Source organism: Passer domesticus, chromosome 6 (genome assembly GCF_036417665.1).
Source record: "Passer domesticus isolate bPasDom1 chromosome 6, bPasDom1.hap1, whole genome shotgun sequence".
In the NCBI taxonomy this organism is placed as follows: Eukaryota; Metazoa; Chordata; class Aves; order Passeriformes; family Passeridae; genus Passer; species Passer domesticus.
In genome coordinates this window covers 11,020,972-11,042,304 of record NC_087479.1, presented here as the reverse complement: position 1 = coordinate 11,042,304, position 21,333 = coordinate 11,020,972, and the positions used below count along the sequence as shown (strand labels likewise).

General features: G+C 41.7%; 3 protein-coding genes across 8 annotated transcripts in view; 2 read left to right on the top strand and 1 right to left on the bottom strand.

The window, feature by feature from the left end:
- The first annotated feature begins 40 nt into the window (after positions 1-40).
- Positions 41-10,775, top strand: ZNF839 (zinc finger protein 839). 2 transcript variants are annotated; one of them, XM_064423310.1, is made up of 8 exons: positions 41-650; positions 1,562-2,458; positions 4,182-4,433; positions 5,174-5,266; positions 5,617-5,769; positions 6,854-6,994; positions 7,647-7,782; positions 9,397-10,775. In XM_064423310.1, exons 1-8 carry the CDS (start codon positions 135-137, stop codon positions 10,386-10,388), a joined length of 3,180 nt encoding a protein of 1,059 aa, XP_064279380.1. In that variant the 5' UTR covers positions 41-134; the 3' UTR covers positions 10,389-10,775. The 2 variants fall into 2 exon arrangements, with proteins under 2 accessions (XP_064279380.1, XP_064279379.1); XM_064423309.1 differs by having other exon boundaries at positions 1,559-2,458.
- On the bottom strand, positions 1,483-19,681 carry CINP (cyclin dependent kinase 2 interacting protein). Of its 3 annotated transcripts, none has more exons than XM_064423313.1 (7): positions 19,576-19,681; positions 18,175-18,343; positions 16,863-16,989; positions 15,266-15,395; positions 13,520-13,799; positions 11,925-12,224; positions 1,483-1,951 (listed from the first exon to the last, which is right to left on the bottom strand). In XM_064423313.1, the coding sequence occupies exons 1-5, from the start codon at positions 19,580-19,582 to the stop codon at positions 13,597-13,599; spliced, it is 636 nt and encodes a 211-aa protein (XP_064279383.1). In that variant the 5' UTR covers positions 19,583-19,681; the 3' UTR covers positions 1,483-1,951; positions 11,925-12,224; positions 13,520-13,596. The 3 variants fall into 3 exon arrangements, with proteins under 3 accessions (XP_064279383.1, XP_064279381.1, XP_064279382.1); XM_064423311.1 differs by lacking the exon at positions 19,576-19,681 and adding an exon at positions 19,324-19,437; XM_064423312.1 differs by lacking the exons at positions 11,925-12,224; positions 19,576-19,681 and adding an exon at positions 19,324-19,437.
- TECPR2 (tectonin beta-propeller repeat containing 2) overlaps positions 19,610-21,333 on the top strand; it is a 41,323-nt gene continuing 39,599 nt past the window's right edge. For 2 of the 3 annotated variants that reach the window (XM_064423307.1, XM_064423304.1), the window contains exon 1: positions 19,625-19,741. The gene's annotated coding sequence lies outside the window, so the exon portion shown is untranslated. Of the gene's footprint in view, positions 19,742-21,333 lie in introns of all 3 variants that reach the window. The other variant, XM_064423308.1, reaches the window with a different exon arrangement.

Here is a 21,333-nt window from a genome sequence, read left to right as displayed (position 1 = left end):
GGCGCCGGGCGGCCCCGCCCCGGGGGGCGCGGCGGGCGCTGCCGGGGGCGCCATTGGCCCCGCTGCCGGTGCCCCGCGCATCGCCCGCGCTGCCGACACCGCCGGGGGCAGCCGCCGATGCGGCGCCTGCCAAGATGGCGGCTCCCGGGGCGGGGGGCGCCGGGGCGCTGCCGCCCCCTCCGCCCGCTGAGGACGAGCCCCCCGGGACCCGCGGGGCACCCCCCGGCGCGGCCGCGGGGCGAGAGGAGGATAGCGGCGCGGAGTTGCTGGCGGTGACAGAGGAGCTGGTGCAGAGCTTGGCCGCCCTGGAAGCCGGCGGGGGAGCGGCGAGCGGCACCGTGCTGTACCTGCGGGCGGACGGGAGCGCGGCGGAGAGCGCCGGCCAGCAGCGGCGGCTGCTGGAGAGCCCGGGGCCGCCGCCCCGTCCCGCCGCCGCGCCGCTGGCCCCCGCGGAGCTCCGGCGGGTCATCGAGCAAGTGAGCAAGGCCCAGGAGCAGCTGAAGCCGGCGGCGGCCGCCGCGCCCCCGCCGCAGCCCTGCCCCGCGGGCGGCATCATGCAGAACGCCGCCCGGCAGCTCCAGAGCGTGGCCCAGCAGGTCGCCCTGCAGCAGGGCAGGGCCGCGGCGGCCGCCCGCCTCCTCCCGCAGAAGGTAACCCCGGGGGCTGGGCGGGGGGGAGGCTGCGGCGCTCTGTTGGTGATGAAAGCCACGGCTCCGGCGGGTTTAATCCTTTCTAACACTTTTTTTTTTTTTTTTTTTTTTTTTTTCGTTCTCCTCAGTCGCACCTGCTCTAGGGTGTAGACTCAGATCCCATAGCTCAAAGGCACAGCTTTCAATGTGGTTTAGGAAAATCCGTGTTTGAATGTAGCTAATCGCTGCTGTGGTCAGTATTTGAGTCTGACAACACGTGCAGCCAAGGACAGCACAGAAGAGCCTTTCCTTAGTGGTTAAGTGGTGATACACTGGAAGTTGCTGCATGCCTCTTGCAGGTGACAGTCCCTGGGCTTTCAACCCACTTTTGGGGTGTAGGTTGTGAAGTGAATGATTGGAACTGAAGCAGAAATTTGGATGAGGCAGAGAAACTGCAAGGGAGATAAACAGTAACATCTGATTCTGTGAATCATCACCATAAAGTTTTTGTGAACTGAACTCACATTATAGTATGTCCTGGGCTGGGTACTTGGCCTGTGTTATGTAGCAGACTGTAGTTTTCCCGTGTGTGGGGTTTGCTGAAGGTTGTGAGTGTGCCTTGGTGATGGCATTGACTCTGCTGTTCCAGACAGGCCTGCTAGCAGGTAACAAAGCTGTGGCATGGCCTCAGAGCAAACTTTACATGCTTTGAACCGCAGTCACAGCAGAAAATGTGCAGGAAAACCCATAGCTTGAAGGAAGGGAATCTGGAATCTGTGCTTTGATGCATTAAGATGGAAAGTTAATGATGTGCAGTGCTTTCTTCATGCTTTGCTTTAAGGGAATGTGTGTATTAACTCAATAAATATTGTATTTATTTATTAATACTGTATTTGTGTAATTGCAACTCTTCCTTTTTTCCACAAAAGCAGCTGGAAGCCATTTGTGTCCAAGTTCAGCCAGGACAGATGAAGGAAACTGAAGGGCCAGTGACATCATTGGCACCAATCCAGTCCAAAACTATAACGCTGAGTCAGCCAGTTGGTAGGAAATCTAGCATACCAGGAGTTGGCATTATTAATCCCCAGATAATTAGGATACAGCCTGTTTCAGGAACTGAGCAGCAGCAGCTACTCCTGCACAGTTCTTCTGAGTCTCCAGTTCAGTTGCTTATGCAGAGGCCTTTACCATCTCACGGGTCTGTGGACAAGATTCCCCCATCCAAGATGGTGAATGGACAGAGGGCTTCTTGTGCCACAGCATCGGCTTCAAGGTCTCCAAAACCTACTGTGGCTGCAGCCAGTTCAGCAAGTACACCAAGCCTTGAAAAAAAGCAAAAGGATGACAAGTTAAAGAAATCCTTGAAAGTGAAAACTCGTTCTGGACGGATTTCACGCCCTCCCAAATACAAAGCTAAAGATTATAAATTCATTAAAATGGAGGATTTGGCTGATGGTCATCAGTCTGATTCTGATGACTACTCTGAGCTGAGTATAGAAGATGATGAAGAAGGAAAGGTGAAGGGAAAGGATGCATTATTCAGTTCTTCAAATTATAATCTGAAACCCAAAATGTTTAAATGTCAGACTTGTGAAAAATCTTACATAGGAAAAGGAGGATTAGCAAGACATTATAAACTTAACCCAGACCATGGACAGCTGGAGCCTTCACCTCAGAAAATACCTCTAAATAAACCTAATGGAAGTATATTTGTGGAAGAGGAAATGATGAGTCCAGCACATTTGGATTCAATTGCTGTCACTTCAAGTCATGAAAAAGCACTAGCTACCAGTATGGAAGAAACTGTTGATTCAAAGGCTGGAGGACAGGTAAAGGGTAACTTATAAAACCTGTAAATTCTGTGCAAAGTGCAATGGCAGTCCTATAGCTGCACAGTCTTGTATTGCTCAGAAGTATCCACTGATAGACTGCATTAGGCAAATTTCCCATTGAATTCCTTTAAAAATCAAATGTCTCTTGCAGTGCTGCAGCAAGGGTACTCTTGCACAGACACATACAACTAAATGTTCACCGAGTGTTCATTTCTTCCTTGTTTCTGACATACAGTTTTCACCTTGTCTGCATAAATGACATTCTTCTCTGCATTTGGATAAGAACACTGTTGTTCAGTTACAGCCTTTAGCATGACAGCAACACATCATCTGTTCTCTCATTTTCTGTTGCTGAAATAATGTCATCACAGAAAAATCTCTTATTTGGAACACAACAGTGAACTGCAACTTTTCCTAGAGCAGGTTCTCAAAGTGAGGCTTTGAAAACCCTGCACACCAAACACTGGTGAAATTTGAGTCTCTAGAAAGCTGCCTTAGCTGCAAATTTTTTCCTGTGATGTTCTAAGCTGGTCACTTCAAAGAAAAGTTTCTCTTTTAATATTGAAATGACTCTTAACATTTTGCAGCAAGAGCTGATGCAGCTGCTGGTTAGGAAAAAGTACTCATTTAGATACAGGGGTGTCACATTTATTACTTTATCATTATGAAGTTGATCTCAGGAAGGTGAAAATTTACAGCAAACAAACCTTCCCTCATCCTCTACACTCAGTTATCATCTCTGGAAAAAGAGAATTGCAGAATACTCAAGTCTGCTTTCTGAATTACTGTATTTGATACAGACAGGAAGCCAATCAAGATCCCCATGCTCAACCCCTAATCCTGTGTCAAATTTAGAACTAATTTAGTAATTTAATCCCTGGATAGAACTGACATAAATTTGCCATTTATAGAGCTTTCCTAATCAGTAGAATAGTAGGGAGTTACTGAATGTTGGGATGCAAATGTACAGATTATGCAAAGAAGCCTGATGTAACTCAGTACTATTATGAACTAATTTCTTGAAAGATGCTGGAACATTCTTAGAAATTCTAGCTTGGAAGGGAAAGATGATTAAGTAAGAAATCACTGCTTTGAACAGTTATAAAGTTTTACACTGAAATGATCATAACTTAAACATATAAAAGGTACTTTGAATTTCTGTGTGATCTTATAACAGCAGCTGCTTCCTAGCTGTGTTTCTAAGGAAGACAGGATTTTGAAATGTGGTAACTGGGCAGTACACTTTGGAATTTAATTACTATGCTTGTCACTGTTCGTGGTGTCAGAGTTTTTGTCTTATAAATTCTTCATTTTGATGTAGTTAGAATGAAACCCAAATTATTCTTTGAGTATGTTTTATTGCTAATTAAGTTTTATTTCTACAACCTCTTTATCTAAATAGGATATATTTTACTTCAAAAATATTAAATGTATTTAACCCACTTAAACCACCTCTTTCATTATGTTTGTTTAATCTTTTTATTTTGTATGACATCTTGTGGTTCAAAAACGCTAACTTTGCAAATAATGGCATATATGTGATGCAGGAGTAGCAGTCTTACTAATGTGTTTTATTCCACAACTTTCTTTCAAGTTATGCTTGTATCCAGCTTTGCGTTTTTTAATATGCTATTTATTGTATGTACAGATGACAAAATTTTATAACTGTCTCCTTGAAACCGTTTAAAATGGTGAATAAACACATTTCCTTTTAATTAAGGCATCAGAGTGTGAGGAAAGCAGACACTTGCTGGCAGAAGAACCAAATGAAACCAGTTCAGGACGCCGGGGACCGCTAACACCAAAAGGATCTGGAAGGCCCAGACGACCAAAGAGACGTGGTCGACCCAGGATGGGTGGAAGATCCAGGTGTTCTGGAAGGCTTAGCAGACCTGGTCAGTCCCCTTCAAAGTCACTTAGTAGTGTGTCAGCAGAACACAATGTATTCAGAAGAAAAGCTAGGTTAAAAGAGGTATGGTTCTCTTCTGCAATTACTTTGCAAGTATTTTTACCCCACCCCAATTTCCCCCCCCTCCCTTTTTTTTATTAATCACTTATTTTCAATTAATCATTTTCAAAAAAAGATTTTTTTTTTTTTACATCCTTATGTATGGACAAGAGGAAAGCCTTAGATGGCTTCTAAGAAGAAAACATTGTCTTTTAAGAAAAAAATACTTCCAGCAGAATATTGGAAAAAGGGAAAATGGGAACTGGGTTTGAAAAGGGACTTCTGACATGTAGATATATTCTTGCTACCCTTTTTCTGCAGAAGGAAAGTTACTAGCTACTACTAGTATCCCCTCCAACACAGTAAAAGAAATAATACTGAAAAGAACACCAAAAAACCAAAACAAACCCACAAAGAAGGTCTTGGGGGAGGACAGATTGGGGATTAAAATCCAAGTAACACAACTTGTTCTTTGTTTTCTGTGTGTTATAGATTCTTTATGGCTACTAAAGCTACTGAGGTTGCTGTTCTTTCTATGAATTGGCAACATTTGTGGGACTGAGTTTTGTCTGTACATGAGTAGTAACTATTCTGAGGTTTTGTAACTTAACCCCATTTTGGAGTTAGTTTGCATCTATTCTTAAAGCTGCCTAAACATACAGCATACCTTTAAAAAAAAAAGTAGTGATATTTTATGTTCTGAAAATGGGGTGCATGATGTGTGGGCTGCTTTTTCCTAATAATCTCATTCTGCCTTTCGACAGCTAATACAACAATGTGATAATGAAGACTTAATGGAGCTGGCTCTCCCACGTCTTACAAAGCTGGTTACAGTGTATGAATTCCTGTTGATGAAGGTGAGTTTTCACCTAAAAATACTAAATTATTTTAGGGATATGTCCATTAGTACTCATAAAAAGATTCCTTTAGAGACATAATTGAATTTCCTAAATTAATATCGTGCAGCATGTACATGTTCCACACATCACTTCAGTCTTACACAGGCAAAACTCTTGTAGGTCTCAACTCAAAGCCTTGCTTTTTGCTGCCTGGTTCAATGGCATTTTGAATATTCCATAGTCTTCTGACTTGAATGTTTCTATTTCAAAATGTTGAACAGAACAAAGTTGACAGATCTTAATTTCATCTTTTTTTAAAGTATAGGGGAGGGAGAAACAAGCCCTTTTTTATTCCCCTCTTCTTCTAGGTGGAAAAAGGACATCCAGCCAAAGCTTACTTTCCAGATGTGTATAGGGAGTTTGAAGATTTGCACAATATGGTAAAGAAAATGGCTTATGATCACCTCAGTAATTCTGATTCTGTGAACTGCCAACAGCCCGTTGAAATAAAAGATGCTAAGGTAATAAAGCACTCTGTTTGGAACTATGATTGGTTGGTTTGTTTGCCTGCTTTATTTTAGATGCCTTCCATTTTTAATTTTTTTTTTGATAAGCTTTTTTGTGCAGGTAAATTTATTTGACAACAAGATTTTTAATTAGTAAAAAATAGACATTATTGTGAAAAGTCCAACAGCTTACCAAGAAGAAAAAGAAATCCATAATAAAACTACAATTCTAGTTTTTGTCAGTGGATACAGCTAGAGGGATAAGAAACAATTCTAGCAGTGCTGATAGTTGCCTTGCATATCTAGGGTGGTATGAAGCTGCATATTACTGCAAGGTTTATTTAGCATTAACCACTAATCAAAGCACATCCTGATGTTTGATCAGGAAGGGGGGGGTCCTATATTTAAAATGAGTGACCTTGATTTAAAAAGGTAAGTAATTTCATTGCAAAATGAGGGCAAACTGAGTGCATCTATGCAGTTCACAGCCACATTAACAAACATGAAAGGTAGTGACTACATTAATAAAATTGAAAACTATTATTTCAGTGACTCCAGATGCATTGTTTATGGAGCTGTCTCTGGAAAGACAGATGAAATCTCCTTCTTGCTTCTCTTCTGTGTTCATGTGCTTTCTTAATATAGAATGAAGCTCTTTAAAAAAGAACAAGACCACACCAAACCCCAAAACAACCCAGCCTTGAGAAACTGGATGGTAGCACACCTATGTAAGGATGAAGCACAGGAATGGAATGTGAGGAGGGGGGAAAATCCTTAACTAAGTAGAGATACTCCAAACAGAAGACTAAAATGTTTTTATATGACGGAGAGCCTCAATAATCTTTATTAAACACTGCTCTGAGTAACTGTCCCTGGATTCAATGTATAACCATAATTCTTTCAAGTTTGCCTGTTAACAGTCACCTTCAAATGAAGGTCGTGTGTCAGTGTGAAGGCTGGTACAAAACATGGGAGTCTAAATACTTGCATGAGCTGAGGTGATTGTCAGGCTAGACATGACTAGTTCTGTATTTCAGCATATATGTATTCAGATCTGAGAGGCTAACTTTTACTTTTTTCCTTTTATCTGTTTTTGAAGGTTGCTGAATCTCTAGGAATCACAGAAATTCTCAGTGGAGAACAGAAGATGCAAGGTGCAGACTCTTATTCACAGTGTGTAATTAAAATGGTCAGTGAGCAAGTGCCTGTGGACGTACTGGGACAAAAACGGTTAGCTGAGGTATGGAACACCTTTGTGAAAATCACCAGTGAAACTAAGGCAAATTAAAACTTAAAAATATGTAATTATTCCTGACAAAATCATGCTGGTATTATCTGAGTCATGTTCAAGTAAGACTTTTGTGGTGTTCAGAAATACTGAAAGTACTCTCTGCTGTGGTATCATAGCAGGGCACGTGAACTAGCACACCAAGTATGTGCTTTGGGAAGACACTTGGTAGCATTCAGGACAGAGTATCAAAGACTTACAGGTCTTGATACAGGGACAAAAGAACTTAACTGAGGTGCTGGTAGCTGGGGTCTCCACAGATTCCAGCCTGTGTTAGAGGAAATAGCCTAACCTACAGCAGGTTCAGACATTAGAGAAGTGATTGCTGTGCTAATTGGTGGTGGATAGAAGGGCATGAAGTTTCTTTCTGATGAGTCAGTTGATGAGCTTCAGTCTGTTTATAGCTGTAGCAGAGAGCTGTGTTTTGTCCCCTTGGAGTTTTGGCATAGTGTGGGGGCTGTGTTTAAATCCTTACCTCTTAACACCTTTAGTGTAAATCCTGTTTTCAGAGATCATCAGTTCACTGCCATGATGTTCCCACACTTATCTTTCCCAGTATTGTCAGATGTTACAGGCTGCAGTTAATCATCTCTTGTATTGACAGAGCTCAGGGGAAGAACTGTTGCCACCAGCCAAAAGGACCAAGTTAGAAGATGTACCAGAAAATGTGAACGCTTATGCCAGTCAAGATGAAGTGAAAAAAAAGAGTGGGAATTTGTGTACACTGTTTGAAAAAGATGGTAACCTCTTCAGATTTTCCAGTTCTGTTCTGTTCATGGAGGAGCTGAGCAAATCTTTGTTCTTCAAGCTACTGTGGTTTTTGTCTTACAGTTTCATTGCTTAACTTGCTTCCCAGGTCCTTCAAAAGCAGCTGTTTAACTGGAAAGGCCTCATGAGGAGGGAAAAGTTACAGAGGATGCAGGCAGCAGTAGATCAGTCCTGGATGCATGATAATCAGTGATGATACTTATGAGCACAGTAGTGTCCTCTGCTGTGTGCTTCCTGTCTGTCCTGTCCCTCTGAGTGCATGACCTTTGTGTCAGCTGTGGGAGAGCAGAGGAAGCACAGTGCACATCCTTCCTCTTGGCCCCAGCCAGCTACAGCAGCAGAATTACCAGAGCTTTGTGGCACCTGGGGGAAGGGAGAGCTGTGTAGGCTGTCCTGTATCAATCATTGGAATACATCTTGTATTGGAACTGAGGCACCATTTTGCATCACAGTCTCTTCAGGTGGTTACCTTTCTTTTTATTCCTTCTTCATGTTTCATCCTCCTGCACTTCAGATGAGCAGGGTAACAGTGAAAGGAAAGTAAATCTCTAGTAAGATGTGTCTCTCAGTACCATTCACTTTGTAAATACCTCGTTTTGGTGTTGCTGTGCTTTTGCCCTTTGTACGCCTTTCAGTCAATGGTTTTGTTTCCCTCTGTTAGATTTTCTTTCTCTGAAAGGCTCTCTGCATGACCATGCTTACTTCTTGCTGCACTATGATTTTCTTATGGGCTGGGAGTTTTTAAAATTACATTTTTCTTGCACCTGCTAGTAGGGTGTTTGCTAGTCTACAGTGCAAAATGTTAAAAATAGTCCTCTCTGCAGTGTTAAGTCTCCTTTTTTGTGCTGTGGTATCTTTCATAACAAAAAAATCCAAAACCAAACCAACTTACTTGTTCCTTTTGACCTTTAATGATAAAGACTGACAGCTCATACTACTGCAGCTTAGTAGTTATTGTCCAGCTACTTTCAAGGTTTGGGACCCTGGTCAGGTCCAGGTCAAGTAACTGGTAGAACATTGCATTTCTTGTGGTTTTGACCTTTTCTGGCACAGGACAAAAGTGCTACTGGGGCTCTTAGCACAGTTAATTAATATGTAGTAACCTGATGACATGTCTGAGTCCCGGATGAACTTGATTAGGCATAGAAATTTAAACAGAAGTTTAAATGCTTCCATCAACTTACTAAAAGTGATGAGGATGAGCAGCTGACAAGCTTGTGCCTGGTAAAGTCTTTGTCTGTTAATGCTACTGGCTGCATGACAGATGGAAGAAAAATGAGTTTGCCTTTCAGCCCAGGTTCTTTTCAGGATGAACAGAAAAATGCTGCCTCTAAATGTAAGGTTTCTCAACATAGAAATACTTGATAAACTATCACCATTCAAAAATTCCTTAAATATTTTTATAGTGAATTTCTCATTGGGAAGTTCTGTGAAACTCCTGTAAGGTGTTTCAGGTTTGCTAATCTGGGAGAAGCAAAGCAGGGAAATAGTCAAGCTTTTCCTCCAAAATTATTGCTGAAATGTAGGGTTTTTTGGCATGCAATATTAGATTGCCCAACAAAATAATACTTCTTTCCCCTTTTCAGGTTTTAATCCATTAAATGGAGAAATCCTGCTTTCAGAAGACAGGCATATCACTTGCTGTCCAACTGGAAGTACATTACAGACAGCAGAGGAACACAATTCACTTGCTGATTCAGGAGTTCGAGTCGATGGTGAAAATTCAGGTACCTTCTCCCAAACTGTGGAGATGAGGATAGAATACCCCCAGCCTGCAGGGACACAGGCAGCAGCCGTGGCAGCTGAAGCCTCTGTGCTGCACACTGAGGTGGTGCTGCCTGCGGGAGCCGGCGGCTCGGCCGGGCTGCTTCAGGCGCGCTCGGTCAGCGGGAGCGCGGCGCGGGGACCGGCAGCTCCTGAGCTCCACAGCTCCCTGACGGAGCAGGCAGCGGCCAGGCACAGCACTGCCCTGCCAGCGAGTGAAGAGAATGGTCACAGTCCAAAATACCATCAACTGCAAGAAGAAAACCCGGATTTTGCCATTAAAGAACGCTCCGAGCAACTCCGTAATGCTGATATGACTGATGAGATACAGGAGCTTGAGAAAGTTTTTTCAACAAACGTTGTGCCAATAAACTACCCCCAGAATGCTCAGGCTGAGTTGCACCAGAACGCTGTCCAGGGAGCCTCCCTGTCCATTCATGGGAACCAGGAAAATGCTTTCAAAAACCAGAGTGAATATTCTTGTGGGACAGAGGAAGCACACGAACTGGCAAATACAGTTACTGTAGATGAAACTGTAGCTTTTGAGATTTCTGATGAGAGCCATGATTTTTTGTCTCAGGGACACGAACAGATTTTTATTCAGACTTCAGATGGGCTTATCTTGTCTCACCCAGACACTGCTGTGTTGTCTCAGGCAGAAGGCATCGTCATTGTGACCGATTCCAGCGGTACAACAATGCACATTCGCACACCCGAAGGGATTCCTCTGGAAACAGTGGAAGCCCTTCTGGCAATGGAAGCAGGTGGCCAAAGTGAAGATATTTTGCTCTCACAAAGTGAATTGGAGCCATAAATTAGAAAACCCTATAAGCTTTCTTCTGGAAAAGACTGATTATAAAATGTATATTTTTCTAATGTGAATATTGAGATAATTGAAATTTAACTTATTTGTAAACTGTTTCTATGCCCTGTACTTTTTATAACTTATGTTTATATAAATTTAGCAGCATTGCAACCAAAAATTCTAGAATTAACATTGTTCTATTTGCTTTATATGTTGGGGATGGGTGGAAAGTGAAAATCTTGTCAACCCTAAAACTTGCACTGTTCCCTTTTGTTACATAATTCCTTTTCTCTCTAGCCATCTAAAAATGCAGTAAGTTGTACTGCTGTTCAGCAGTGATGTGCTGTGTACTGGCAAGCTGTATATGGGTAAAATAAAAGCTATATTAAAAATGTGCATTTTCTGTGCCACTGAGAGTACAAAACACTGTTATTGTGTTTTTAAAAGCTATCTTGAATATTCATTAGCATTTAGACTTGATGCACATAAATCTGCCTGGAAAAATGAGCAGCTTTAAGTATAATCCATAAACTTGTGCTTTCTGGGAACAATGTGACAGCCTAGCTGATCCTTACTGAAAAAAGCATTCACTGAGTTGAGACAAAAATAGCCTCAAACAAGATCTGATCTGTACTGAACAGCTGGAATTGTATTTAAGTTGCTTGTCTAATGTTCAGCCACACCTTTAAAAATTGCTGTTGTGTAGACATAAATGGGAAGGTGCATAAGTAGTGATCTAATTTTCCTTAACGAGGTACCAGATTCCTTTTTTTTGCTTTAGTCTGTCATGGCCTATTTTTGTTAGAGTGGTATTACACTTTTTTTTCCCCTTTCAGATGATGCATCCTTTATGAGTTCCACACTTCAACCTTTCCAGTAACTCCATGCTACCTCGTACTGTTTAATCATAATACAAAGAGACTGTTGCTCTAGGCAGGGAGAAAACTTGGCAAATTACTTGAATTTTTGTCATACTTTCAGTATGATCCTTGGATCAGATTATATTTTTGTGGAGACCTCCTACCAGCATCTTGTCCAGGGCACTGTCTTTTCTTTCAAGAAGTTTAGCAGGTGAAAAAGAACAGCATTAAACGAGCAGACATGACTGAAAAGTGGCAACATATCCTTAAAATGTGTGTGTCACCTCATTGCTGCATAGATGCAACTACTGGGACAATCAGACAAATCTGCCAAGGACAGGAGAGTTGTTCTTAAATTGAGTATGAGCAGCATTGATTTTTTTTTTTTCATGGTATTGTTACCACTAAGAAAAACACTAAATTGAACCTAAACAGTAAGACAATTTACAGATCAAATAAACTGCTCTATGTCCCTTTACACATAGTTGGGTTAGGCTTTTTTGTTTGGTGGGTTTTTTTCATGGTTGCATAAGTAGAAGATGCATTTGATTATCCAAAATGTTGCCTTTTATGAGTAGTTGTGAAAGGTACTGTACATTAATGAGTTATTAATGAGTTACTATTTGTTTTGGGTTTTTCCCCTCTTTTTCTAGGAGGTGGTAATTGCCAGAGGATAGAGACCTACCTTGTAAGTGAAGGCAGCATACAAAGCAAAGTCCTCCTGGTCTTTCAAAGTCTTTCACTGCAGTGAGCAATTCTTTATGATACTCTTTTGTACTGACTGTCAGATAATTGTATTTGAGGGCTACAAATATAACAATCAACTGCTTAGAGCTAGAATGACAAAACATCTCTGCAATGATTTTGCAGTAATCTTCCAATGCCCAACACCAGTCAATAAGCAAGAGGGTCTGTGAATATGAAGACCCCTTCCTGAAGAGCCTTTTTTGCCTCTTAAGAAATGAGAACAAACCACAATTTCCACCTGCGGAGAAAATGAAAACTTGCTTCAATTTTGCCTTCCCCATCAATTTGCACATGCTGGGAAATATAATACACCTACTCTCATCTTAAAAGAACAGTTCTATATGTGAATCAATCTTTTCTCCTTGGAAAATATTTTTGAAGTACTGAGATGTTTCCATAGTGACACAGGTCTGGCCCAACTCAGATGAATTAAGGTGGCTGTTAAACTAAGTGGAACACTTCCACTGAAAAAATAACAAAACCCAACAAAGTTGTTCCTAACTTTATCCTCATTGAGCTACAGCAGAATTTCTTTTTAGATTCTGGAATTGTGGGCTAAGAATAGAACTCTTATTAGCTGCCAGAAACAACCTCATTGTTCAACCAAACAACTTTTCAAGAAAACTTCTCAATTCATGTCTGTCTGTCCTGTTACTGCAGGAAACTGATGTATTTCCCTTACTAACCCCAAGGTTTCAGCTTGGGACTAATTAGGTAAGTGACCTTGCTTTTGCTATCAGTACAGAGGGATGGACACACTTTCAATCCAAAACAACTTGACATGAGTACCAATAGTCTAAGGAAAAACTCACTGAGCCCTATGACAGGAAGCAGACAAGAGGGGATACAGCCTTGACTAAAGCAGGTTTTGTTTTATTCACAGCTGCTTTCATTGAACATCTCTTAAAAAAAAAAAAGTTAAAATTAATTAAAAGGGACAAGACCTTATTATATAGTGACTGTAGAATGCTGAGTTCTACTAAACCTTCCCTGGATGCTGGTTCAGGCTTGGATCACTCATTGAGGGTGATGTACCCAACAACACCAGAATCCAAACCAAAGCAGAACTTACACTATTGTCTGCAGCAGCATTTCAAAATCACATACCAAACTATGTGGATCCTTTTGGATTCTTTTTGTGGTTTTCTTTCTTCCAATTATAAATTAAGTACAAAAACATTTGCCCTATTAATTCATGCAAAAAAACCCCAAAAACCATGGAAGATCAAGAAGTGCTGAATTTCTGTGGCAAAAGAGACTGTGTAGGTATTTTAGGCTGTCCAGACTTGGAAGTTACATTTTTTGCTGTGTATTCTTTTTGCATTTAATCCCCCAGACTACCAAGCAGTGCTCACCTCTTTCTGACTATAGAGGACTTAGCATCCTACCTGTAGCCTCTGTGTTGCCCTTAAAATAGATAAAAACAATCAAAACTAGATTGTCCCATGCAGAAAAAGGAGTATCAGATGAGACAAAGTAAGGAATATGAAGAGAAAAATATTTTTAATAAGTTTTACCAAAAAATCAACTTACTTGGTAAGCCTTGCAATATGCCAGTTCAGTTTCATATAAAAGCATCACCAGAAGCCAGCCATGTAACCTTTGGAGTTCTAGCACTGCCTGTGTCCTGTTTCCAGCAGCATGGCTTCGAGCAGCAGCATGCTGCTGTTCTCAATGTAAGGCTGGTACAGCCACGAGGATAAATACACCATCATCAGATCCTGGTCAGCAGAATGAGCAATGTCTTGTACAATTGTTTGCTTGAGTTGTAGTTCCTTCTTGTACATTTCAGACAGCTTCAGAGAAACCTCATCTGAAAAGGATTGAAAAACCAAGCACATTGACCAGAACATTTCAGCAATTCTCTAAAAGCTAAATTATACTTGTAATACATGGATCATAAAAAACCCCTACCTTACATAAGCTATTCCCCAATTTAGCCATCTTTTTTTTACAGCATGAATGATGTTTTTACATTGGAACATAAAATACTAAACAATTTGCTCAGCTTTGGGATGTATTTTACACACTGCTGATTTTGACATGAGTCCTCATTTAATTCTAGAATAAGCAATGATATTGGTCTCAGGACCCACTATAAAATTATCAGCTACAGCTATTCCTCAAATAACTGAAATTTGATTTTAAAATTTGGTAATGCTATCCTGCAATACAAGCTTCACATTTTAAGAGTTGCTCTTGATTTTAGCTAATCTTAAGGATGCCCTCACATGCTGTGAAGCACTTCAGCAATGCATGATCACCAGTAAGTAATACCAATAGTGAAAAACAACAGTAAAAAAAAACCCCAACAGACCAAAACCAAAGCATTTATCGTAAAAACTGCTACTAATTATGTTAGTAAACCTGGCAGGGGGGGTTAAAATGCATCTGTAATCTTTCATTGTTTGAATTACTAAAAAATAACCACACAAAGTATTTTTAAAGAGAGACTTATTTTGTGCTTCTAACTTAGCCTGAACTATCACTGCCTTCAGAAGGATTTGGTCTTTCATGGAGTAGACAGCATCACCAAATGATTCAGTCACAATGGGTGTTTTGACAGCAGTTGTCTTTGTCATTCTTATTCTTTGAGGCTGGCAGAAACTAATACATTAAGATTCCTGCTAAACTGTGGTAGTGAATTAAGAGGTAGAGCTTCACAGAGGTATGATTTTCACAAAGCAGGCAGCTGGTTTCCATGCAGTCAGGCTTCTCTTGAATTCAGACAGTTTTTAAATTGGGGTAATACCAGCTAGGAGGCAGTACCTTTTGCCATCAAGTGAATGCTAAAAGAATTAATATTAACAGTAGAGGGTAACATTTCTTTACTTCACTTGATTGACACTGAGATCAGAGGTATTTTTCTTTGGCTGCTTGAGAATTAACTGAGGTATAGCTTGCTCTTTGCATTCAAGGATTTAATTTCAATGTCAAGTAACAAGTCAAGTAGTTAAGCCTGCAGCTTAACACCAGCAAGCTGCAAATTCATCTCTTCCTGCAGAGAACATGGCTGTTGCAGCATGGACACTGTAAGCTGCTGACAAATTTAGTTCTATGCTGTAATTGTTGCATGTCAGACAATGCTTGGCAGTCATCAGCAGTAACCCTAAACCAAGTGATGCATTCATGTGTTTATTGATTAGTCAGTTGTAAAGGAGACAGCACTCTCTCCCTCTCAAGCAAGACATCCAGATAAGAGGGCTTATTTTTCAGTCATAAATTAGATGACACTGACGACACAATGTAATTAGCTAAGATAATCAATATTTTACTTACAGAAGTACGGTGTGGGCCATGTATGAAAGAAGGGAGCCTTGCAATTCCCAGCTCCATGGTGGAATGTTTCCAAGTCACAGATTGCTTTAGTAGTTGAAGTAAGCTTTTCCATTTTCAGTTGTATTTTTGTCTTAAAATGATGAACATGGAATGTTACTGAATATCAAGCATTTTTTTGCAAACACACTATTTATGAAGGCTATTTAATACTGACATTTCTAACTCACATTTTTTAAACTCCAGACAGGAATCAAAACTGGAATCTATATACAGACTTAATATGAGATACCTGGAAATTTTGAACACTGCAGATATGACTCTGCTTTGGACATTCGTTTCCCACATATAGAAATATACTAAAGCCCTCTCATTTTTTCACCTCAGCAACACAGAGGCTACCTGTAGGAGGCTAATTTAACACTGGGGAAAAACATCACACTGGTATAGCACAAGCCCTGTCAAGATCTTTTTGTACATTACCATATCAAGATGACTTTTAATTTCAAAAGATCAGCAGCAGGTGAGAAAAGCAGCTCAAGCTACTACTGACAATATAACTAGGGTGATCTAACAACTTTCTTCAAAAAATAGGTCATTCCATCCACCTCCTTCATGTTCATACGACTTTGTGCATTTGGGTATGAATATTTACACCAAAATGAGCTTGCAGGCAGTATCTTTACATCAAGCAGCTAAACCACAGATACATCTATGAACCTGTAAGCTCATAAGGAATGAAAAATAAATTAGCTCATAGTGGCTATGTTTAGTATCCAATCTAACACTGAGTGCTTAGACTCCTGTTCCTCAGGAAGAGTAAAAACTTTATCAATGCATTTGTAGTCTGAACACAACAGTACATCAAGTAAAAAAAAATCCCCAAACATTTTCCCCACAGAAAAAAAACTGGAGGGAAATCTAGCCAGTTTCCTGCTTTTTCTAAATACTGGAGGTCTGTGTCCTGTCTATATAAAAAAATAGATCTTTTAATGGGCCTCCACTTTGGCAAAAGGCTGTAAAAGTTATTTTTAATAAGAATTTTAAATTACAGTATCTGGCAGAAAAAAAATTGTTTGCTTCCTGTCAAACTGACAGGTGACATTAATTCCTAGCAAGGTATCCAGAAAAAATGTTGGGTTACATAATTATCTTACTCCACTCTCCAGAGAAGGAGATCTGCACAGCAATGATTGCATTATGTCTGATCAAAGACAGCTGCAAGGATGTGATGGCAGGTAGAGCACTGCTTTATGCTTTGCTGTTTCTTTTGTTCTAAACAGAGGGAATATCCAGGATGAGAAACAGAAAACAGGTGCAGCTTTGGAATGCATTCTTTGTACAATTTGTTTCCACAACCCTTTATAAAGGGGGGAGTAGAACTGCAAGACAACAGAAGATGTAAAAACAACTTTGCACCATTTATTTGTTTGATTGGTAAATTTCAATCTGGATTTATAGTTATTGAGATTTGAAGCCAAAGAGCTATGAATGAAAATCCCAATTTTCTGCCTACAATAAATACTTCAGGACATTTCCTTGTTACTTGAGCTCACTTGGAATTGATTAATATTGACTAAGTCTGAAAAATTAGTATTACCATTTGCTTTAAGGTCTCAAGTAATTCTGCACAGCAATTGTCCAGCTCTTCATTGTATTTTGGGGTTGGCTTTTCAGGTTCTGTGGCACTGTTATCACATACTATCTCCAGTTTGTTGTCTTGAAATCTAAAATAGAAACATGAGGCAGCGTAAACAACTACATATAGGTTTACTTGAGCAGTGCAGATTTAAAATCCTTGTGGTCTGATCCTACAAAATCTCTCACAGGCTGTTCATGAGAATTCCTACATAAAAATAGCAAAAAGCATAGCTGGCCATGTGGGCAAATGGGGCCAGTACCACAATCTTCAGAGAAAAACAAAACTACTCTACCTTAGAATGTGTGCTTGAAAAAAACATTGGCAGGTGTTAAGATAACACTTTTTCCCTCTTACCTTGCCCCTGTGCTGGAGGTTGCTCTCTCATCACCTACAAGATATGCCAGGCTTCAGCTGCTCCACAGGACAATCTGGTGCCCCCCCACAAACTCACCTTTGTGCAAATGTAAGCCAAGACATTTACCTGTGACCCCAGAGCAGCCAATGTGCAGACACCTGCCCTGTCTGGCAGGCTTTCCCACACCAGCTGTAAACTCAGACTGGAGAGAGAGAGCTGCTACAGAGCAAAACAACATCTGGCACCACTACAGCAAAATACTCCTCAGCTTGTACCTGTCAGAACCCTGTCAGACAAACCCTCTTCAGCTGTCAGGAATCTGGAGAAGCTGCTCACAGCCCTGTTAGTTAAGGCTTTTCATTACAGCATGAAAATAAAAGCTCTACCAAAGTGGGATTTTTTTTTTTTTTCAGTTTTTCTGTGGGGGTTTTTTTTATGGTGGTTGTGGTGTGGTATTTTTGTTGATTCTTTGTTGGTTTTAAGCCATCACCATTAAAACTTTTTGTCTGTACAAATCACTGATTCTTCCTTAAAATCTTCTGAACTTTTGACTTAGGTTTTTTATGCCTCACTGTAAAACACGCAAGAGAGAAAGGGAACTCACAGGGTCTGAGATTTATAAAATTAGATTTTAACTTGGTACATTATGTAACTATTTAAAACATGTTACATTTTACTATGTAAAATAATAATTTCGCATTTCTTGCAAATAACATTACTGTATGAGACATTATTTGAATGTAAATAGTTTATGTAACCCAAAAATTGAAACTGCTGAGTTTGATCTAAAAGCTAGCTTATCCACTGTGACATGTTCTTTTCTCCCAACAGAACTTTCTAGTGAAGAAAGCAGATTAATCTCTCAATAAAAGCAATCTTTATGCTATGTTTATTTGTGTGTATTAGCATACTTACTGCTCACTGATCCTCATGTTGACTATTTTGTTTGCTGTAGTAAATCCATTATCATTCAGTCTCTCCCATTTCATCATTAAATTATGCCAGTCTGCTGCATTATCTTTAATTTTTCTTGCACTGACAGATAAAACAGGCCTTCTTGGAGTACTATCAGGAGGGCTTTTTGCTGTATGAGAAAATAAAGATATTGAAGCCATTTAAAGCATACAGAAACAAATCAGTGTCCAGCAGCTATTTATGTGAAGATTTCCTTGTTTTACTGGTAAATATTGATTAAAGTAAAATGGAATTTACATTAACTGTCTTTGGTCATGAAATCTAATTCATTATCTCTTGCTATCTGCAGGAAAACCGTATTATTAAACAAGTGCAAGCACATTCTGAGATGTGCAGTTGCAGCATGGACAGCAGTGGCTTTGTAGTGCTGGCAGATCTAGCAGTCTTCTGATATCAAATGACAGATGCTAATGCAGTGTATGACAGAGAAATCATGGCAGCAATTACTGTGTGTGCATGCAGTGCTCATGCCACGAATGTCAGCATTAATTCACAGCAACATGTGAGCTGCAAGAGTTTGGGGAAAGGCTCAGTCCTGCTGAAGGTGGTGGGTGCTTTACTGCTGAGCACAAAGCCTTTGTTTCATGGTGTCTCCATGGAGGGCAGACAGCTGTAAGAACCCTCTGCACCTCCTCTGATCACACAAAGCAGCCCCACCTTTGCACCTCAGGCCAGGCCCTGGCAGCCACAGCAGCTCAAAGCCAAGCCTGAATGTTTTCTGGCTTCAACTGTTACCCACAGAGATGCCTGAAAAGAGCTCATCACATCAAAAGATGTAAAGTGCACACGAAATCACAGAACGGGTCACGTTGGGAGGGCCCCAGTGGGTCCAAGCTCCCTGCTCAAGCAGGGCCATCCCAGAGCCATGGCACAGGATTGCCTCCAGACGGTTCTTCAGGGATATTCATCTCCAGTGAAGGAGACTCCACAACCTCTCTGGCTCATCTGTTCCAGGGCTCGGTCTCTGCACTGTGAAGTTCTTCCTCATGTTCAGGCAGAACTTCCTGTGCATCAGCTTCTGCCCACTGCCTCTTGTCCAGCTGGCTGGCACCACCGAGAAGAGCCTGGCTCAATTCTCCTGACACCCACCCTTTAGATATTTATACAGAGACGTGGTAAAACACATGGGGGTCCCCGTTCCACCCGGAGCATGAGGGCGGTGCTAGACACGGTGCACACCGCGTGTGACAGCAGCAGCCCGGCGGGCTAGCAGAGCACCACGGGCACTTTAAACCTCGTTAGTTTGCCGAGAAAACGCCGGGACCCCGCCTCTGGCTGTCCCCTGCTACTCTCACGTTCGCTCCCTGCGCTCCCCCCTCACTCACTCACTCACTCACTCACCCGCCATGGCGACCCCGCCGCCCCGCGGAAGTTCGCTCACGTCCGGCCCCGCCCAGCCCGGCCCCCGAGCGGCGCAGGCACCGGGGCCGCCGCCGCTCCGCCGCCTCGGGGCTCGGCGACGCCGCTCCTGCTGCCCTCCCTGAGCCGCAGCCCGCGCCCCGGAGCGGTGAGTGCAGCCGCGTCCCCGCGGACCGGGGGGATCCCCTCAGGGCCGGCCGGTCCCGCTCCCCTCCCGGGCGCCGCCAGCGGGGCCTGCCGCCTGCGGGCGCCTGTTGCGGGCGGCGCTCCCGGGGCGCGGGCAGCGCTCGCTGAGGGGGCTCGGGCCGGGCTCCGGCGGGGCTCGGCCGCTGCGTTACCCGGAGGGGCTGCGGCGCTGTCCCCTTGGCGGGGCTCTGTGTCTGGGCGGTAAATCCTGCATAAGCCGGGGAAAAGCCGGCGGGAAGGCGAGGCAGCCCCGGGGGTGTCCGGCCGGGAGCCGCGGGCTCTGCCCTCTGACAGGGGCTGCAGCCGCACAGGTGCGAGAAGGCACTGTTGGGGAGGAGCGCCTTGGAACATCTGAGTGTGTTTCAATAGAATATGTTCAATAAATCCATTTGAGCATGGGGGGGCTAAGGCAAGGGAGAATGGCTTCACAGTGAAAGAAGGGCAGGTTTATGTTAGATATTAGGAATAAATTCTTCACTGTGACAGTCGTGAGGCGCTGGAAGAGGTTGCACAGAGAATCTCCATCCTTGGAAGTGTTCATGGCGAGCTTGGATGGAGCTCAGAGCAGCCTGGTCTCGTGGAAGGTGTCTCTGCCCATGGCAGGAGGGTTGGCACTGGATGGTCTTTAGGGTCTCTTCTAGCCCAAACCATTCCAGGATTCTGTGAAGGTTTTGTAGGGTGTCACAAGACCATCAGCTGAATTTTCCCATCTCTATAAGGATGTGCAGTGATTGTAGGTTCCCTTTTTCTACCCTTTCCACATCCTTCATCAAGATTTTTTGTTTTGTTATTTATTTCTTATTATGTCACAGAGGAAAAAACCAAACATCATTTGAGCCATGTTATAAATGACAAATGTAGTTACTGGCTTTTGCATTTATGTATTAGATTTTTCAAGTTATTATTGATCACAAAGATTCTGATATAGTACCATTTGTAATTGTATATAGTATGCAATTGTATACTATTGTATATAGTATACAATTGGTATTATATATTATACAATTTCTCCTTTTAACTGCTTATTTGGTATAATACAACCCATCAGTTTATGTATGTACAATATAGCTTATATAAATAATAGTGTGGTAAATATATGTTGTATCTTAGCCCTTAGCATAATATTAAAATAAAAACTATATAATGTTAAAATGCTTTTATTTGTGTAACTAGCTCAGATAATGGTGTGAAATAGCTATGTTGTTTCTCACATTTGTGGATCATTTTGTCTGAATGATAACAGTGACAAGAACCAGGACACCAACAGAAAAAATTTACTACTGACTCTCTGGTGTCAAAACAACAGAATGGAGCCTCAAGAAGAAATAAAATATATTGATTTAATCTACAAGATGACATGCAGACAAGTTAAAACCAAGCAAAAGAGTTCCTAGAGCGTGTAAACTCACAGGAATGTTTGAATATGTGTAAACTCTCAGGAGTATTTATGTATCCCCTGTAATGTAACAGTATATAAGAACATTGCTTGAAGCTAATTGTGTGGTTTTGGCATATTGCTAAACACCCCAGCGCTGGATATTGTCCCTTTTATCC